The following is a 17,023-nucleotide window of genomic DNA, read 5'->3' on the forward strand; positions in this document are numbered from 1 at the left end:
CAGAACTGTTCCAGAAATTTGTTCCTTGGTGATTTTCCACTTCCTGTATCAAAGAACACTTCTGTTGGTATCTACAGAGTGACTCTTGTATAAAGCCTGCAGGCACCGACTCTTTTTCAAAACCCTATCTACCATGTAGTTTAGATCAGGTAGACTGTTGGTGGATGGAAGAGAGGAGCAGGCAGATAGATCAAGTGCTCTTTTCAAAGAGAAATACTCTAATTATATGATAGTCCAAATAGTAGCTTGCTTGCTTGCTTGCATTCACAACCACCTAATTCTGTACAAAAACTCCACACAATACTACTGAATATTTATCAGTCTGGAGTGTCAGTTCTAGGAACTGGCAAGGTAACTGTTCTTAAGGTTTGATCTTAGGTATTGTTTTAAAACAGAACTGTAAACAGTCTTTGTATAAAAAGATATGTGGCCAGTTAAAAAACAATAACATTTTTGTAACAAAGCAAGTAAGCAAGTAAGCATCCATATTTCTGGCTTCTTTTCTGAAGACAGCAGCTGGTTTTTGTTTTTGTTTTTGTTTTTGTTTTTAAAGTTGACTTGCGTTTGAAGACACTGAGAGGACTGAGCATCTTAATGATCAATGAATCTGTGTCTCTAGAGGGATAGTTTCCAGAGCAACTCTAATTTATAGATTAAACACTTTGCAGAGCTATGCAAAAAGTTTGCAAGAACAAGAAAACTCTAAATTCTGATAACATATTAACTAAAATTCAACTTTCAAAATTTTTGCATAAAATCAGCTTCCGTGTGGCACCTATATGTACATTTGTGAGTAGGACTGTCAGTAGTACACTTGTATTCTGTAAGTAGAACAACAGTCTCAATTAAAAGCTTTTATACATTTGAATCAACGACAGCCTGATGTTACGGTTACCATTAAGTAAAGCAGATCTTAAAAGTAAGACAACAGCTTAAATATATTAGGCTTCACCTTCCATTTCCACAAGTGTTCCCCCAGAGAGGGATATTGTACTCAGTACAGTAGAAGGATATTTGAATAAACCTCTGCTGGGGATTACTGCAGTGGAAGGCAGAATCAGTAGCTTCATCCTACATGGCACTGAGTGGCCCTAATTCCCTCTGATGGCAATGGGAGTGTGGGATACTCAGCACTCTGCAGGATAAGGCCGTTAATCTGTGGGTGGGTGCAGCCAAAGCCTAAAGTAGTTCACTGAATTATTTCTGAAGATATTACAAAATCATGTATGCCTTAACTAATTCATTACCACTAATGGTTGTACAAAGAACACCTGTTTTACATGAAATAGTTTCTTTTCATAATTCAGGAACTGGTGTATTGGAAATAATCTTGGATTTGTTATTAAGATGAAGTAGTAACTAAATGGATTTAACAGCTCATATTCTGCAGATTGTGAGGCAGTATGGAGGCTTCATCTTAAATAAAACATGAAGAAAAAATCAAGATTATTATTTTGTTTTGTTATATCTCTTATTCAGTTCACAATTCCTCAAGTTTTATGGTAATCACTTAATTTTCTTAAAATGTGAGTTTGAATATGCTACACTTAGTGCAAGGATAATGTGAGAACTGTCTAATTTATGTTGTACTTATGAAAGATTTATCTCTTTCCTGTCTGCTTCATACCTAAATACATGGAATAACACCACCCACTGGTAAGAGCAGGAGGTATTTATGTCGAATTTAATTCCAGTATAAAGTGTGGAGAATATCCATGTTATCTGTTGGGTTTAGAGCTTGTTCAGTGCTTTCTAATTTTAATTGTAATTTTTTTTGCATGATGAAGGGGTAGATAGCGAAGGAAAACAATCCAAGTAGAATCAGATGTGGGGCAAAATGGCTACTAAAAATTAGACCTTAAGAAATGCTAATCTAACCACATCTACTAATCACTGTTTTACCCCACAACTCAAATCATGCTTTTCTGCCCAAAAAAGGTCATGTGCATATTGATTTGCATTAGATAGCTGCTCTGTAGGAATGTCACTCTGACAGTTGCCATGCTGATCATTCTGCATTTTCCTTTGTGTGAATGCTCTTAGTTCCAACTATATATGCATGTTAGCACAAGCATCAATGAAGTTTTTTTCAGCTATAAGCCATGTGCATATGAATGGAATTGCATGTGGTATTGAGAAATTAATTTTGCATGAAATATTTGCATTTACACACCAAAAAGCTAATACTGTCCTCAGACAAATGTGTTTGACTCCTGTTGATATTCACTGGGAGTTTTCTGCAAATATCTGAAGGCAGAATTTGATCCAATCTTTCTTTTTCATTCCATTACTGAAAACTGAATAAAATTAGAAAACGCAATCATCTTTCTACTTTGACATATGAAATGCATGAATAATTTACATTACATTATATATATATGTACAGGCAATGTATACACATACATATATATAAATAATACGAGAAAATATATTTCAAAAGATGCTTTTAATTATCATCAGTAATACAATTAAGAAATCAGGAAATATGGGGAAAAAAAAAACAAAACAAACTTTTAAACTCAGGCATAATACTGTGTTAAGACCAAATAAACTTGTTTTATTAAACAAAGTCTTACGCTTTACCCTGAACATGAGAAGATATTTTTGCTCATTTGAAATGGCTAAACTGAAAAGTAGCTTTAAAAATTTGCTGTTGAAATATCCTGAGAACATTCTTTATTTGTACATTTGTTTCCCTTCACTTCATTTCTACATCTCTTTTATTATGTTTCATTGCATAATGTATTTTTACAAGAACAGTTCCACATAATTATGCATGGACTGGATAAACAGGATTTGGGATTTATTTTAATCTGGATAAAAATCTTGAGTCTATGGAATAAGCATAATTTAAATAATATCTATGTGGTATACACTGACAAAGTTAAATTCCAAGAAAATTATTCCCAGTGTATATATTCTTTCATGAAAGATCTCACCAGTCCCAAAGATTTAAAGATATTGCTTTCATTTCTTTAGACTATCCAGTTCTGTTTTTCCTAAACTTTTTTTGCCTTCTATTGCCCACTTCATTCCAGTGTTATCAGTCCAGCACTGATAATAGCATGCCTGTGATGCTTACTGTAGAAAGATAACATATTTAGTGTTTGAGATCCTTTTTTAAGTTATGCATGCAATTTTTATAATCTCCCCCTTTCTTTCCATGGATCTTCTGTGCATCAGAATAGTTTTATTGGTTTATTTTACCTCTACAAAAAGTTCAAAGAAGCAAATAATTGGGACAAGTACAGAAAGTGTTTAGCCAAATGTAAGTTAATTAAAATTTTGAATGCCAAACAACTACATATTTATCTTGGGCTCTGGTGCTATGAAAGGAGAGAGTAAGTCAGCATTTTTTAGATCTAAATTTATGGAACCTTCTCTGGAAAGCATTGAGACAAACAGTTTGTTTTACACTTGCAATTAGCCTTGGCTTCAGCAAACACACAAGTACAGTAGAGTACAAACCTATTTTGAAAGTTCACAACCATCAATGCTAGTATCAAATAAAGGCAGGTTTGCCTTTTCTGTTGGTAAAGCTTCTTTTGTATGAAATTGGATATTGGGCACTGGATGACACTACTACCGTTGTTACTTCTGCTTTTCCTCCGGTGATTACTAACCAAAACAAGTCTACCAATACAACTACTGCCAGCAGTATGTTTCAAACAGAAAGATAGAGAGTAGATTAAAATTTTTAAAACAGCAAGAAATTCCTTACACTTAGAATTTTTTTAGGAAAAAAGAAAACAATAGTAGTAATTGGTTACACAGAGAGAATATGTAATCACAGTGAAAAGTGGTACTGTTATTTGCCTACTTGTCACGATGGAAATCATAAGATATATAAGCCTATCGAAAGAAAGTACCTCTGTTACAGCTGTAAAACTGTTCTTTCATTTTCTATTGCAAGACTGCTTTAAAAAAAACAAAAACATAAACATAAATGCCTACATTTAATCAAGTTTTGGTAAGAACATACAGAAAATAAGTTTCAAAAATGTCAATCTTTTCAAATTCTCACTGGATAGTATTTTATGGTCTAAGGTCTCAAACAAGAAGAATTAAAATTTTCCAACTATAGTTATATCTTTGGAAATTAATCTGATCAACTTCTGTCTTATGCAGACCTTAATTTTTTTCAGTTGATGAAAGGATCAGCTATTGAAGAAGTTTAAATCATTTTCTGTCCTCTTCACTCAGCCATGTATCTTCTTAGAGATCACCTTTTCAGACCTATTCTGAAATTTTGATAAGATTATAGATGAAGAATGATCCACTGCAACTCCAGTAATTTCAACATAAAATTGTCAAACAGATCGGTTTTCTGGCAATAACTGAAAGCAGAAGGTCCTAGTTCTTGGTAAGGTTGTCAAACGTCAAACCTCATTGAAAGGTAAATTAGTTCATCATTGCAACTGTTTCTTTTCTCTCTCAGTTGTTGAAATGACCTTCTTCATATCCCATTTAAAAAAAAAAAAAAATCTAACTGCAACATTTTCCGGTTCAGAGAACATTCAGAAATGGTTCTTAGTCCATGTGGGAGACCTTATTTATTCTCTTCTAAATGGTGAAAGCCTTTGGAAACATTTCAGCCCTCTGCATACAGAAATAGTTAATTTCAATAATTAGCTATCACATAAATAGTAAATTCTAAATTCTTTCTAGAAATAATGCTAGGCTGAATTACAGAAAAGTTTAACCTAGATGGAGTTGTTATTAAAAATCTTAAAGTCCAGCCTTTGTGGCAGAATTAAATTCTGCACTACTCATAATTCAGTTTATTCTAATTTAAATTGTCAACCGAACTTGAGATCCTACCTTTATCTTTCCCTCTATCTGCTGGATACTTGCCCACTCATAAATAAATCTGGCTTTGATTCTAAGACAAGAAAAACTTAGCTAAAATGAATTTCAACAGGCACTAAACAGAACCACAACTCTTTTTCTTTCTTGCTCTCTTCACCGGCTACCTGGCATTTAATGTTTGATCCCACCTAGATCTCTCCAGAGAAAAAGGATGGCACCAGAAGACAATATGCAGAATTCAAGGAATGTCTTTGACTACTGGACTAATATCTCCTATAATAGGAAAGGCTTAGACAGCTGGCACTGTTCAGCCTAGAGAAGAGAAGACTCAAGGGAGACTTGTTTGTGTAAATACCTGATAGTAGGATGAAAAGAAAATGGAGCCAAACTCCTTTCACTGGTGCAAGGACAAGAGGCACTGGGCACAAACTAGGACACAAGAAGTTTAATCTGAACATCGGGAGCAATTTTTTATTGTGAGGGTGACAGAGCACCAGCAAGCTGCTCCAAAAGGTGTTTTGGAGTCTCCCTCCTTAGGTATATGCAGAAGTTGTCCTGGGTAACGTACCATAGATAGCCCTGCTTAAGTGGGGAGGTTGGACTACCTAGTCTCCAGAGGTTTATTCCAAAATCAAACATACTATAATTCTGTTATTGTATACTTAAATACCTTATAAGTTTTTATTCAAATAATTTATAAATTTTGGATTTATCATTGAGAATACTGCTACTTAAGGAGCAATTCCTAGTTTTATCATTTTCAAAATTTTAAATTACTATTTTTTTTATCACCTAGTCCTGCATTCACATGATTTCAAGATTTTTCTATCTTTCCGTTTCTAGAAAGGTATCTTTTTTTTTCTTCTTGTCACCTTGGATTATGACTTGAGTATATTTAAACACTCAGAAAACACAGCAAATAAAATTCTTGAAAGATTGTATTTAGACTTTATCATTTTTAATATAATCTCACAATTTATGTTTCAATGATTTTTTAATATTTAGAGTTGTCAGTATGTATACACATACTATATTGGTATTATTTTGGTGTTTAATGATGAGTATTGTAACTAATGCTCTGATTTGCTTCTGCTTTGATGCTGTCTGAATATTTAATAAGGACAGATGTCAACACCTGTTTCAAAACTGAGTAGATAAAAACTTTTTGTCAATAATTTTTATCTTTTACCCAAGCATAACAAAAGTATAATTGCCCCCAGCATTTGTTAGTTGTCTGAGTTTAGGACATATAGGTGTCTCCAATTCTGTTGTCACAAAAATGTCTGATACAGGTATGAGTAACATTTAACTGTCATCTTGGAGAAGAGTAGCTGATGCAGCTGGATTCCCTCCCCACTTTTGAAAGACCACATTCCTCAAGGCAATATGAATGACATCCCTATTATATGCACTAAATTTCAACCCCAAATTCCATATAACATGTTTTATTTCTCTCTCAGTGACACTTTCCTCCTTCTCAAGCATGCCAAATAGATAAACCAATGTTATTTGACATGGAACAAGTTTCATTCCATACAGGAAGAGATGAGTGAACTTGGACTTGATAACTATCAAGAAGAAACAACTGAAGCCTGGGGTCATAGCATCACAATCACTTTTTCCTCTTTTTCCTTCTCCTTTCCTCTCCTCCTTTCTTTTGGGGGTAGGGCTGAGGATGTTTTGCTACTTTGTTAAGTTTCTTCTTTAGAAGAACTGAATATATTCCATTTTGCATTAATTCTAACCATGAGAATCTAATATTTTCCTCATCAGGGCATGATGGAATTAAGGAGATACTGAGTGTAACAGTAGAAACATGACAGGAAAGAATGGAGCAATTGGAACATAATCTTGTATAATGTTCTATTAAAATAATTTATGATCTTTGGATTTATCATTGAGAGTAATGCTACTTAAAGAGCAATTCCTAGCTTTATAATTTTGAAAATTTGAAACTCCTATTTTTGTAACACCTAGTCCTGCATTTATATGATTTCAAGACTTTTCTGGCTTTTATTTTTTAGAAAAGTGTTTTTTAACCTTTTCTTGTTGTATTGGAGTATGACAAGAGTGCTTAGAAAACTCAGAAAGCTCACAACAAATAAAATACTGGAAATAATGTATTTAGATTTTTATATCATTTTTAAGATAATCTCACACTTTTGAAGAATGTATTTTCTAATATTTAGAATTGTCATTATGTATAAATGTAATATATTGATGTTGATTCCTGCGATGTAAGAACATGATTTTCAATTGAATTGCTCCTCTAAGATATTGGTGAGAATCATATAATTCCCTCTTAGCACCAGCCAAAAAATTGGTGAATAAGAAATGTTTTGTCAAAATAATTAAAATTTGAATATTGGAAATGTACATGAAGTCTGTACGACAATATGTTGCACATTCTGCACAATGTAAGATTTAGTTTGGAAACATCTTATTCTGTATTGTAGCATCTACTGTACTTGGATTAAATACCTCACTACATACAATGTGAGCAATATGGTAAGCTCCTTTTGTAATGTAAGATATAGAAATATTTTAGAAATTTATCTTCAAATCAGCTTCTTTCTTGTATTTCCAAAGTCGTGTTAGTAATTTTCAAAACTCCATTGAAAATCAGTGTTGTTTGTGCACCTCTCTACCTTCCATGCATTTGAAGGTTGTGATATTAAAAAGTAAATGTGATTCTTTTCTGATGTAAAAAAATGTTTTAGAGTGTAAGCTCCATGGGGCAGGGACATTTTCGTCACATTTACTTGAACAGAGGCTATTATTTTTCAGTGCTATTGGTATATTAGGCACTATTAATTAATATGCTAATACTAAGTTTTATACTAAGTATAAATTAATTATCAAAATAATTGTTTCTTTAAAGATATTCCCAAAGTATCTTCAGAAATATAAATCAACACACATGGTCTGCACAGGTTTTGCTTAATGGTAAAGTACAGCCCCTTGATAAATGAAATAAATAGAAGCTGATGTGAAAAAATGAATACAGATTATCCTATGCTGTACTTCTGAGTTTCTAACAATTGAAATACTTTTTCCTGTAAGTATCTCTAAATCAAAAATACGTTTCTTATTTTGCATTCTTTATGAATAGAGCTTTCTCTTGTTAAATTCAGGAAGGGTTATAACAAATGAATTCAATAATTCAAAATGGGTCTTTTTTTACTCACAACTTGCGAACAATTTCAATATGCACACCTGTAACTTTTTCCCAAATGTCTCGCTGGCTAGACAAATTTTTGTAATTGGTTTCTCAGAATTATTCAGTAAATAAATTGCTACAATCCACAATATTTTTATTTCAATAACAATGCATTAAAATCAACATATTAATTGCAAACTAATTATATTTCTAATTATGTAAGAGACAGAGAAAACAGACTGGTAACATAAAAGCTTTTCATATATCATGTTTTCTTTTGCTTATTGTTGTTGAATGCTGGCTTTTTTTGAGGATGTGTGAATTTCATGTGATAATGCCCTTTGAGTCATAAAAGTTTTGTATATATGTCTTTTATAACATTCTGTTTATTATTTCATAGCATTTGTTTCCATTAGCAATCATTTCAAATTCAGTTAAAGGTACTAATATTTTTTTATAAATCATAGCTTGGCTTGTGTGGACAGAAGTCTCATATCAGAAATGTGTTTGTCTTCTCTATTAGCAAGAAATAGGAGTTGTGAATATATTTGTGAAAGAAGAATGAGTGCACAGACCTTTATTGTGCTGAACTAAGAATAACTATAGCAGTAAACAAATGCATTTTGTGTATATATTTTTTCTGTGCAGGAATATTTACATGTTTGTAGAAAATACTTTGCAGGATAAACAGGAATGAATTAATAGACTGCACTAATAACAAAAAGACACATGGTATTCTCATTATTCAAAAGACTGGTAGCCTCAGTTCCCGTTTTGTCCTTAGAAATATGCAACAGATATTGCCTGCACCAATGTACTTTCAGGGAAAGTAATTTTCATCATGGATAGTAGACAACAGGATTTAAATCACAGAAAGAGTGGTATATAATAATGTTTCAGTCCCATTTCTGAACACAGAACACAGAGGCATGAGGGGGACAGCACTTCCATAGAAATTACTGCAGAAATGTCCATTGAATTAAAAGGAGAGGTGAGATAATTCTAAACAAATTAGAAAAGCTCTGACTTATTGACTACATTGTAATTCGCTTGCTTTTCTTCCTGTAAACAAAATTATCGTGTTACCATGGTTCCCAAGAGGAAGCCTGTGGATCTACTTCAGGCAAATTCCTATTGTTATGAGTAAGAGATGAACAAGGACCATAGCAATTAGCCCTGTCACTTGTAGAAGTAATAATCTGCCTATGTAAATCTGCACAACATTGTCTCAATGATGTATGTTATTTTTTTTCTGGTAAAAATCTGTATCACACACTTACAAACAATATATTTAACATGAAAATCCTATCAGAATTCCCCGTCTAAAAATTATCCCATATCTCACTCATTTAGCTCTCATTTTGCAAATGTCAGTTATTTCAGCAGAAGATTCCTTTTATATTAAATGTACAAGGTTTTATAAATTATAAAAAGGAACTATATAAATAGTCTGAACAGGTGAAATACAGTCAAGATTCTTCTTTTACCTGTCTTATTTGTTATTTTACTGCAGTACATTCATTCATACACCTTTTTTCCATTTCCATAATGAAATAAATCTTAATAATTCATTTTGTAGCCACTACTTTTTGAACTCTATTAATATTCATACTGTATAGGTTTTGAAATATAGATTAAATGACACATTTGTAATTGTATATTGAATTGTAATATTCTGACAGCCCTTCAGAGCCACCTCTATTTGTATGTCACTTCTTTCCTTCTTGTCCAGGAATAAAATAAGCAATGTAATATACTTTATTTTCATAGCATTCACATGAAATTCTTATGCTTGTCTTACCAGGTCCTGAAGGGTTTTCCAGAATGCTTACAAGCTGACATTTGCCTGCACCTCAACCAAAATTTGCTTCAGAACTGCAAAGCTTTCCGGGGGGCCAGTAAAGGCTGTCTTCGAGCTTTGGCTATGAAATTTAAGACAACACATGCTCCTCCTGGAGACACTTTAGTGCACTGTGGAGATGTTCTCACTGCTCTTTACTTCGTGTCAAGAGGCTCCATTGAAATTCTTAAGAGTGACATTGTTGTAGCCATTCTTGGTAAGTAAATTACTACAATGCATGTTAAGGGTCAGAAAAGAAATATTTGTTGTTTCAGGGATAGGAAATCTGAATGTTTAGTCGCTGTCATAAAAAGTCAAACAGAGAAATAATTTAAGGAGCAAATTCTACATTATTCCAATAATTCATGTGCACCAAAGAGCCCTGGTCCACTATAAGAGCAGGAACGAGTCACATTTAACCCCGGGTAAATGGTGAGATGCAAGTTGAGGCAAGCACATGTCAAATTACTCCACTACTGATGATGCTGCATCAATCAAAGACATTTGATGTCCTTTTTTTGAGCAGCATGGATACTGATAGAAAAGTGTGAGTAGCTTATAGAAAACTGTAACAGGTTAATCTCATCTAGATTGATACCTAACTTTAATAACTTCATTATTTTCCTTATACTTCTAAAGAGCATATTCTTGTTTATATAGTATGGGGAGTTATTTGTTTTTTTACCAGCAAAGTTAAGGCTCAGAGCAATGTTCAATCCTGCTGGAAGGCTGCCTACAGCTGGTGATGGCTCTTATGTGGTACCAATAAAAGTTTATCAGCTATAGCTGAAAAATGAAATATAACTAAATATCTATAATAACTAAAAATAACCTAAATAAAATTACAGATTCTTCTTCCATTTAGTATCAGGTAATTAGTGCAAATAACAATTGAACAGATAAGTGAGGATTTTGTTATACTGAAAGCTATACCAGCTGTTATATCATTCAGGTGTTCTTTTGTTCTTTTTTCCATTTATCATCCACTGTGGGAATTTACAGCCAAAAAAGTAGCTGAAGCACAATGTGGATTGGTAGCAATGTGTTATTAATTCACTTGTGACTGATAATTCTAGTACTTTGATATGAATACATGAACAGAAATACAAAAGTATGCCTACAGCAATCCTCCCCTACATTTAGATAAAGTTATCAAGATAATTTGTTATCTCATGCTGTTGCATCTCATCAGATGGGCCAGATTAAGGCACAAGCATGCAAGGGTTCATGCAAGTACAACACTGTGAGTTGTCTACTTATCTGTATGAATGTCTTCCTCTGATTACTGATGTGGTTCAGTGAGGATTTCATCTCTTACATCAAATACATGCAAAATTTCTATAGCACTCAACAAGTTTATGAAGTCATTATTTTCTTCCTAGATGAAAGATGCAAACTGGTTTGTGTTTTGTGTTATACCCATCAGATATTTGTGAACCTCCCACACTGCAGCAGAGCCCCATGTAATTGCAGAGCAATGTCACTGCATATCTTCCAGCCTGTAATGATACAAATGAAACACAATATTTAACACAAATGTAACAAAGATTATCTGTTCTTAACTAAATATTTTCCTCTTTCAGAAAAGAACTGTAAGGAGAAAACAGACAACAAATCTCTCTGTTCTTTGTTTTCTAGCATCGGAAAATTTCACAAGTGGTTTCCACTCTGAACAAGTTTTCCAACTTGTTCATAAACATAAAAAAAATAAAAAAAATGATGATTGTGTCCACCTGTTTTCCTCAGCTCATCATCACTATCTAAAGCTGGGTCTATCACAATCTGAGTAGGTTCTGATAAATACTGGCCTGAGAGCAGTACTTCAGTGTCAGATTCTTAGGAAAAATGATGGCTGTGGATCTCACAGAATCTACTGCCTGTTTTAGTGTTGCAAAAAAGATATTAAAGAACTGCCATCATATCAATGCCATCATATTACAGAGAAGGTATTATATGCCTTGTAGAGGGACCTCTACATTCATAGATATTAAGACCAGCAGGACTATTCAGTTATGTCAGACAATCTCTGTTATATCACAGACTTCTATTACATTTCATACTTTTAACTATCAGTTGTGTCTAATGAGTTGTGTTTGATGAAAGCATAATGTTGAGGAAAGTGATGAATTTTGATCTGAAAGCATAAGATAAAAAAGTGATCGCTGTTCAACATAGTTTCTTTCCAGTGATTCATTTTTATTATTAAACATGCATGCTTTATTTCCAATATGAAATTTTCTTGCTTCAGTTTTTTTGCATTGGCTCTTGCTTTGCATTCTTCATTATATTCTAGAGGCATTTCATACTGAGTACTTTTCCTCTCCTTAAGCATGTGTGCAATATTGTCAAGTTACATCCTTAATTTTCCTCTCGATAAGCTAAACAGACCATGCTCATCACAACTGAGCCCATGAAATATTTTTTGCATGTCTTAGCTACTTGCTCACCCATTTATCAGCTTCTTTTTTTAAAAAATGGAGCTATTTGCAGTAACCTAAAATAAAAACTATGAATGCCTAGCAGAGGCAAAATCACCCATGTCAACTGTTTCCAGTTGCTATGACACTATTCTTTGCAACAAGTGTTTTCCCAGATATACTCCCCAGCTCTATTTTACAGATGTGCTGTTCATTCCTTTGTTTAAAGAGTATTTTGTACTGGTCTGTGGCTGCTCTGCATTTTGACAATTAGCTGCAAATACAGGGAAAATAAGCAATTAAATAGAGGTGACAATTGTAGCAAATAGTGTGAATGTATCAACATTGATGAAAAGAGTTGTAATAATATTAAAATAGAAGAAGCTATGTTTAAAAAGCTTCTTCAAAAACAGCTTCTACATCTTGGAAGTTTAACATTCCCTCCAAAAACTGTAAAACCTAGTAATTTCCTACCAAAATATATATCAAGTAAGGTTTGTTTCTTTGTGCATTTTTAACAAAATGAGTTTCTAGAGCAGGAAGGTCCTGGACTGTACTGAAAGTCAGAAATTACACTTTTGTTATTGTAAGAATATAATTTAAATCCATAAATAATGTTTTTCTGAGAAAGGAAAAGGAAACTGCTTTTAGTTACACTGTTTTGACAGAGCTAAAGAAAAACTGATGAAATAGATTTCTATTTCACTTCTCCAAGTATGTGACTATGTAATTTTATTGATTTTAATTTACTATTTAATAACAGTGCTTTTGATTTACATCAGCATATGTGCAATGGTAATCAGATTGTAACGTTTCATGTGAAATCAAGTATTCCACACAAATATCATACATAAATACGTGATTGAATTTAATGGCTTATTCACATTTGGAACAATAATCTCCATCTAATTTTCTTTCTGCAGGAAAAAATGATATTTTTGGAGAGATGGTACATCTTTATGCAAAACCAGGAAAGTCAAATGCAGACGTGAGAGCTTTGACATACTGTGACTTGCATAAGATCCAGCGAGAAGATCTACTAGAAGTTTTGGATATGTATCCTGAATTTTCTGATCTTTTCCTCACGAATCTAGAACTGACATTTAATCTGAGAGATGAAACTGCAAAGGTACATATAAAAAGTTATATATTTTTTTTTCCGTAGCACTGGACAAAATCTAATCCACAGTAACAAAATTTGAAGATAGAAGCTGAAATGCCAAGGTTAGCAAAATTAAAAGCTAAAAGCCTGAGGCCAAATCCTATTTTGAAAAAAACACACTCACCTGATTACTTCTCCTGGAGTCAATTAAACTCAGCAGAAGTGAATGAAATTATCCAGATAATGTTAATCTAACAGGATTTGGTTCTATATTTAAATAGTATTAAAGGTTTAGCTGGAAGGGTTTGGAATGTTTTGTTAAACCGTAGAAAATATGTTTTTTCACCAAGCATGACTATAGCCTGGGTCATTACAAGGGGAATGAACTTTAGACACTAAATGTAAATGTATAACCATGAAATAAAAATTAACTAGATTTTCCAAAGTCATTCTCTGTGTAACAATGCAGAATATTCAACTGCCTTTCAAACATGAATTGTTAATGCTCTCATCTTGAAGTGCACCCTACTCCTGGGAGACTAAAAGCATAGAAGAGACTTTTCAAATGTCATTAATTCTTCAGATGTGCAGGGATTTATTTCTCTTTTTTCCTACAGTGACTCTTCTATTTGGCCCCCTTTGCCCAGAATGCATCTTCCAGCATGCAGGAAAAGTAGAAAAATGCTTAGTGCTTCCTTATCTCAGGCTGAAGAAATCAGTCTGAACTGGGAAAAACAAGGGAAAGTTAGACCAGAAGGGAAGAGGAGGACATCTTAGGCTCTAGAAAGTGTTCCCTATAAATTTGTAGGGTACACTAAGCACTGACCACCAAACATGAGTTACACTGCCCAACAAATGGCAAGTTTACATTTCGTTCTTTCAGAGCTTCTATCAGTTTGTGGGTTTTTTACCATACTTTTAACGAAAAAGAGAGAATGAGTGAGAAGAGGGTAAGAGAATTTGACCTCAAAGACCTTCCAAGAAACAAACAGAACTCTTAAGTTTTGGATGGTAAATAACAGGAATGGCTTTGCTAATCACATGTTGATCATTACCTTAAAAAGATTAAACAAAAGTAGCTTCTGATTAGAAATGCCATTTTCTTCTTTTGTTGAGCCTTTTCTTCCATAAAAGATTGTTCTGAAAATCTGAAAAAAGACCAATTCTATTCTTCATTTTAAAATGTATTCCATTATGTTTATTGAAAAGATCATCATTATTAATTATATGGGAAATACAACACAATGAATTTATAGTCCAGTGATAAATTTAACTTAAAACTGTAAGTTCACATATTTGAAAGACTCCTTGAAGATAAATTTAGATTAATGATTGTGGTCTTCTTAGCAAATTATTTCTTGCAATTATACCATCAGTGTTTTATCTTTATTTTTCTAGATCTGAGAAAACTGAAACAAATCACATTATGTTATGATGTAGGAGACACAAAGAAAGCTCTTGCTACTCAGATCCCTTTAGAAATTTTTCAGTTGATATTTCTTACTGCTGTGCCAGCTACTAAGAAAAAAATCAATAGACATCACAGACAGGAAAGAACAAGCTCGCCCATGCCTCTGAGCCTGCAGTTTTCTCCAGCAATTCTATTTGCATTCCATTGACAGTCACAATCCAGAAAATCATTTCCCAAAAAAGTGATGAGCACAATGTGATACACAAAACATCATTCAGATGCAGATTTGTTATCTGAATAATGGATGCTTCTGCCTTAACTTCTGCTCCTGCCCTCTCATTTATGTAAAGTGCCTTTTTCCTCCTGCAGTTATTCTACTAGTGACCCACCACTTAGACCCCTTACTGATCAGATTTACAGTGTGTAGAGAAAGATATAAGCATTTACCATGTTTTCCTCTACCCTTCTCCCACAGTATGAGTGGTATAGGAAACCTCACTGGCACAGGGAAAGTATGCTGAAGTCAGTGCCTTGGGTGTGTACACAAAGAGCATAACTTGTGCTTTATTGGCTTATCCATAAATTTCCCAGTTATAAGTAGAAAGAAGAGTTAAATACATCCTGGATTCATAAAGACAACAAAAAGCACATATATTAATGTTTACAGAGAAAGACAGCATTATATTAGGCTATGGAAGTAAGTATCTTAATGAACTGCACAGAGAGAAAGTTAAAAATAATGAGGAGTATACTGCCTGGTGCTTTTCAATCTTGTATTTGTTGTTTTAAAATGCAAACTTTATAATTAGTACCATACAATTAAATATAAATCTAACTACAATCAGCTACCACCTTACTCCTTGCAATAGTATGTATACATTCTCTTATGTTAAAGTGGTTTGTTGGGTGTGGGTTTGGGGTTTTTTTTTGGATTTATTTTCTCTTAACTTATTTAAAACACATCTGCACTAGTTCAGAAAACTGATAATACAGGTGAATTTGTTTATCAGGATACTTTTTCACCATCAAGTAGTGACATTGCCAGTTTTGCTCAATATGTATGAGCTTTATAGCATTGACCAATACTATTAGATGGGGATGATGTAGACTGACTTGTGTAATATTGCCTTTCTTAAAGCTTGAACATGATTGAGTCAATCAACTATTGAAAACCTGCTCTCTTTATGTGGGACTAATCTGTCATTATGTTTCATATTTCATTAATCAAGTCTGACATCGTAATAAGATCACAAACTACTAATGATACAAATGGAGATAACTGCAAACTACGAAGACGGAAATTGTCCTTTCAAAGTGAAATAGAAAAAGGTAATTAACTTCATTTTTTACATTAGATAGTACTGCTTCATTATTCATTAGTATTTCACTTGGTATTTCTGGGTACATTAGGGTCCTATGTTGGTTGTTACTGTAGCAGGTCTTGAGAATCCATCTGAGTAGTAAAAACATTCTGTGCATTGTCCCCTACATGGTTTTATATATCTAGAGGATATCAGTGCTACCTTTCCATGACCTCACATCCATCAGTGCAGAGTTATTCAAACATTAATCTACCTCACTATTCTTCAAATAAACACTATCCTTCAGATAAACATATATATATATATATATGTACCTGTACATATATTGCATATTACCTCCAGGCATTTTCTGAGACATCAGAAAGTTTTAAAATGTTTGGAGAAACTAGTCTACTGCATTATTTACCAGCAGTGTTGATTTTATTTCCTCAGGAAAGTACTTTGCTGAACTTTATGTTAAGTGGTGTTTCTACCTGGCATGGAAGTGTTTTCAGAACACAACAGATTCCTATAGTCAAGTTTTGATTCATTTGGGAATGTGTAAATGGTTCTACTGCAAAGAGTTCAGATTTCTGTGTTTGCATTCACCTTAGAGACTTGTGAAGTAATCCTTATGAAGGAAAATTCAGTGAAATACTAAACCCAGTCAGAATATACAGTACTCCATAATACCTGTAGCTGTGGTCAGACAGCAATAATAATGAAGAAAGCTAAATTTGTAAAAGATTCAGAAAAGGAAAACACAATTCCTTGAATAATTTTATACTTATATTGTCCAATGATTTGTCTGACAAATTAATGTTTCTAGTATGCCAGTTTTTCCTACTCCACAGTTAAATCCCAATCCTAAATGTAGCACAAAACCATTTTTAGATTTGCACTGTAGTTAATAATAAATGGGAACTCTTTAAAGGTACATGGCAAGTATAAAGCTTGATGAAGAAAGACTTCAATCTACAGTG

At 33.2% G+C, this 17,023-nt stretch overlaps 1 protein-coding gene across 5 annotated transcripts in view; it reads left to right on the forward strand.

Moving 5' to 3' along the window:
• Positions 1-17,023, forward strand: part of KCNH7 (potassium voltage-gated channel subfamily H member 7) — a 214,194-nt gene that overhangs the window by 177,593 nt on the left and 19,578 nt on the right. For 4 of the 5 annotated variants that reach the window (XM_085228181.1, XM_085228183.1, XM_085228182.1 and 1 more), the window contains 3 exons: positions 9,774-10,026; positions 13,150-13,355; positions 15,969-16,068. In XM_085228181.1, coding sequence (XP_085084307.1) covers positions 9,774-10,026; positions 13,150-13,355; positions 15,969-16,068 — 559 coding nt within the window. Of the gene's footprint in view, positions 1-1,666; positions 1,670-9,773; positions 10,027-13,149; positions 13,356-15,968; positions 16,069-17,023 lie in introns of all 5 variants that reach the window. The other variant, XM_085228184.1, reaches the window with a different exon arrangement.

The sequence above is a fragment of the Meleagris gallopavo genome, chromosome 7 (assembly GCF_905368555.1).
Source record: "Meleagris gallopavo chromosome 7, MGAL_WU_HG_1.1, whole genome shotgun sequence".
Lineage (NCBI taxonomy): Eukaryota > Metazoa > Chordata > Aves > Galliformes > Phasianidae > Meleagris > Meleagris gallopavo.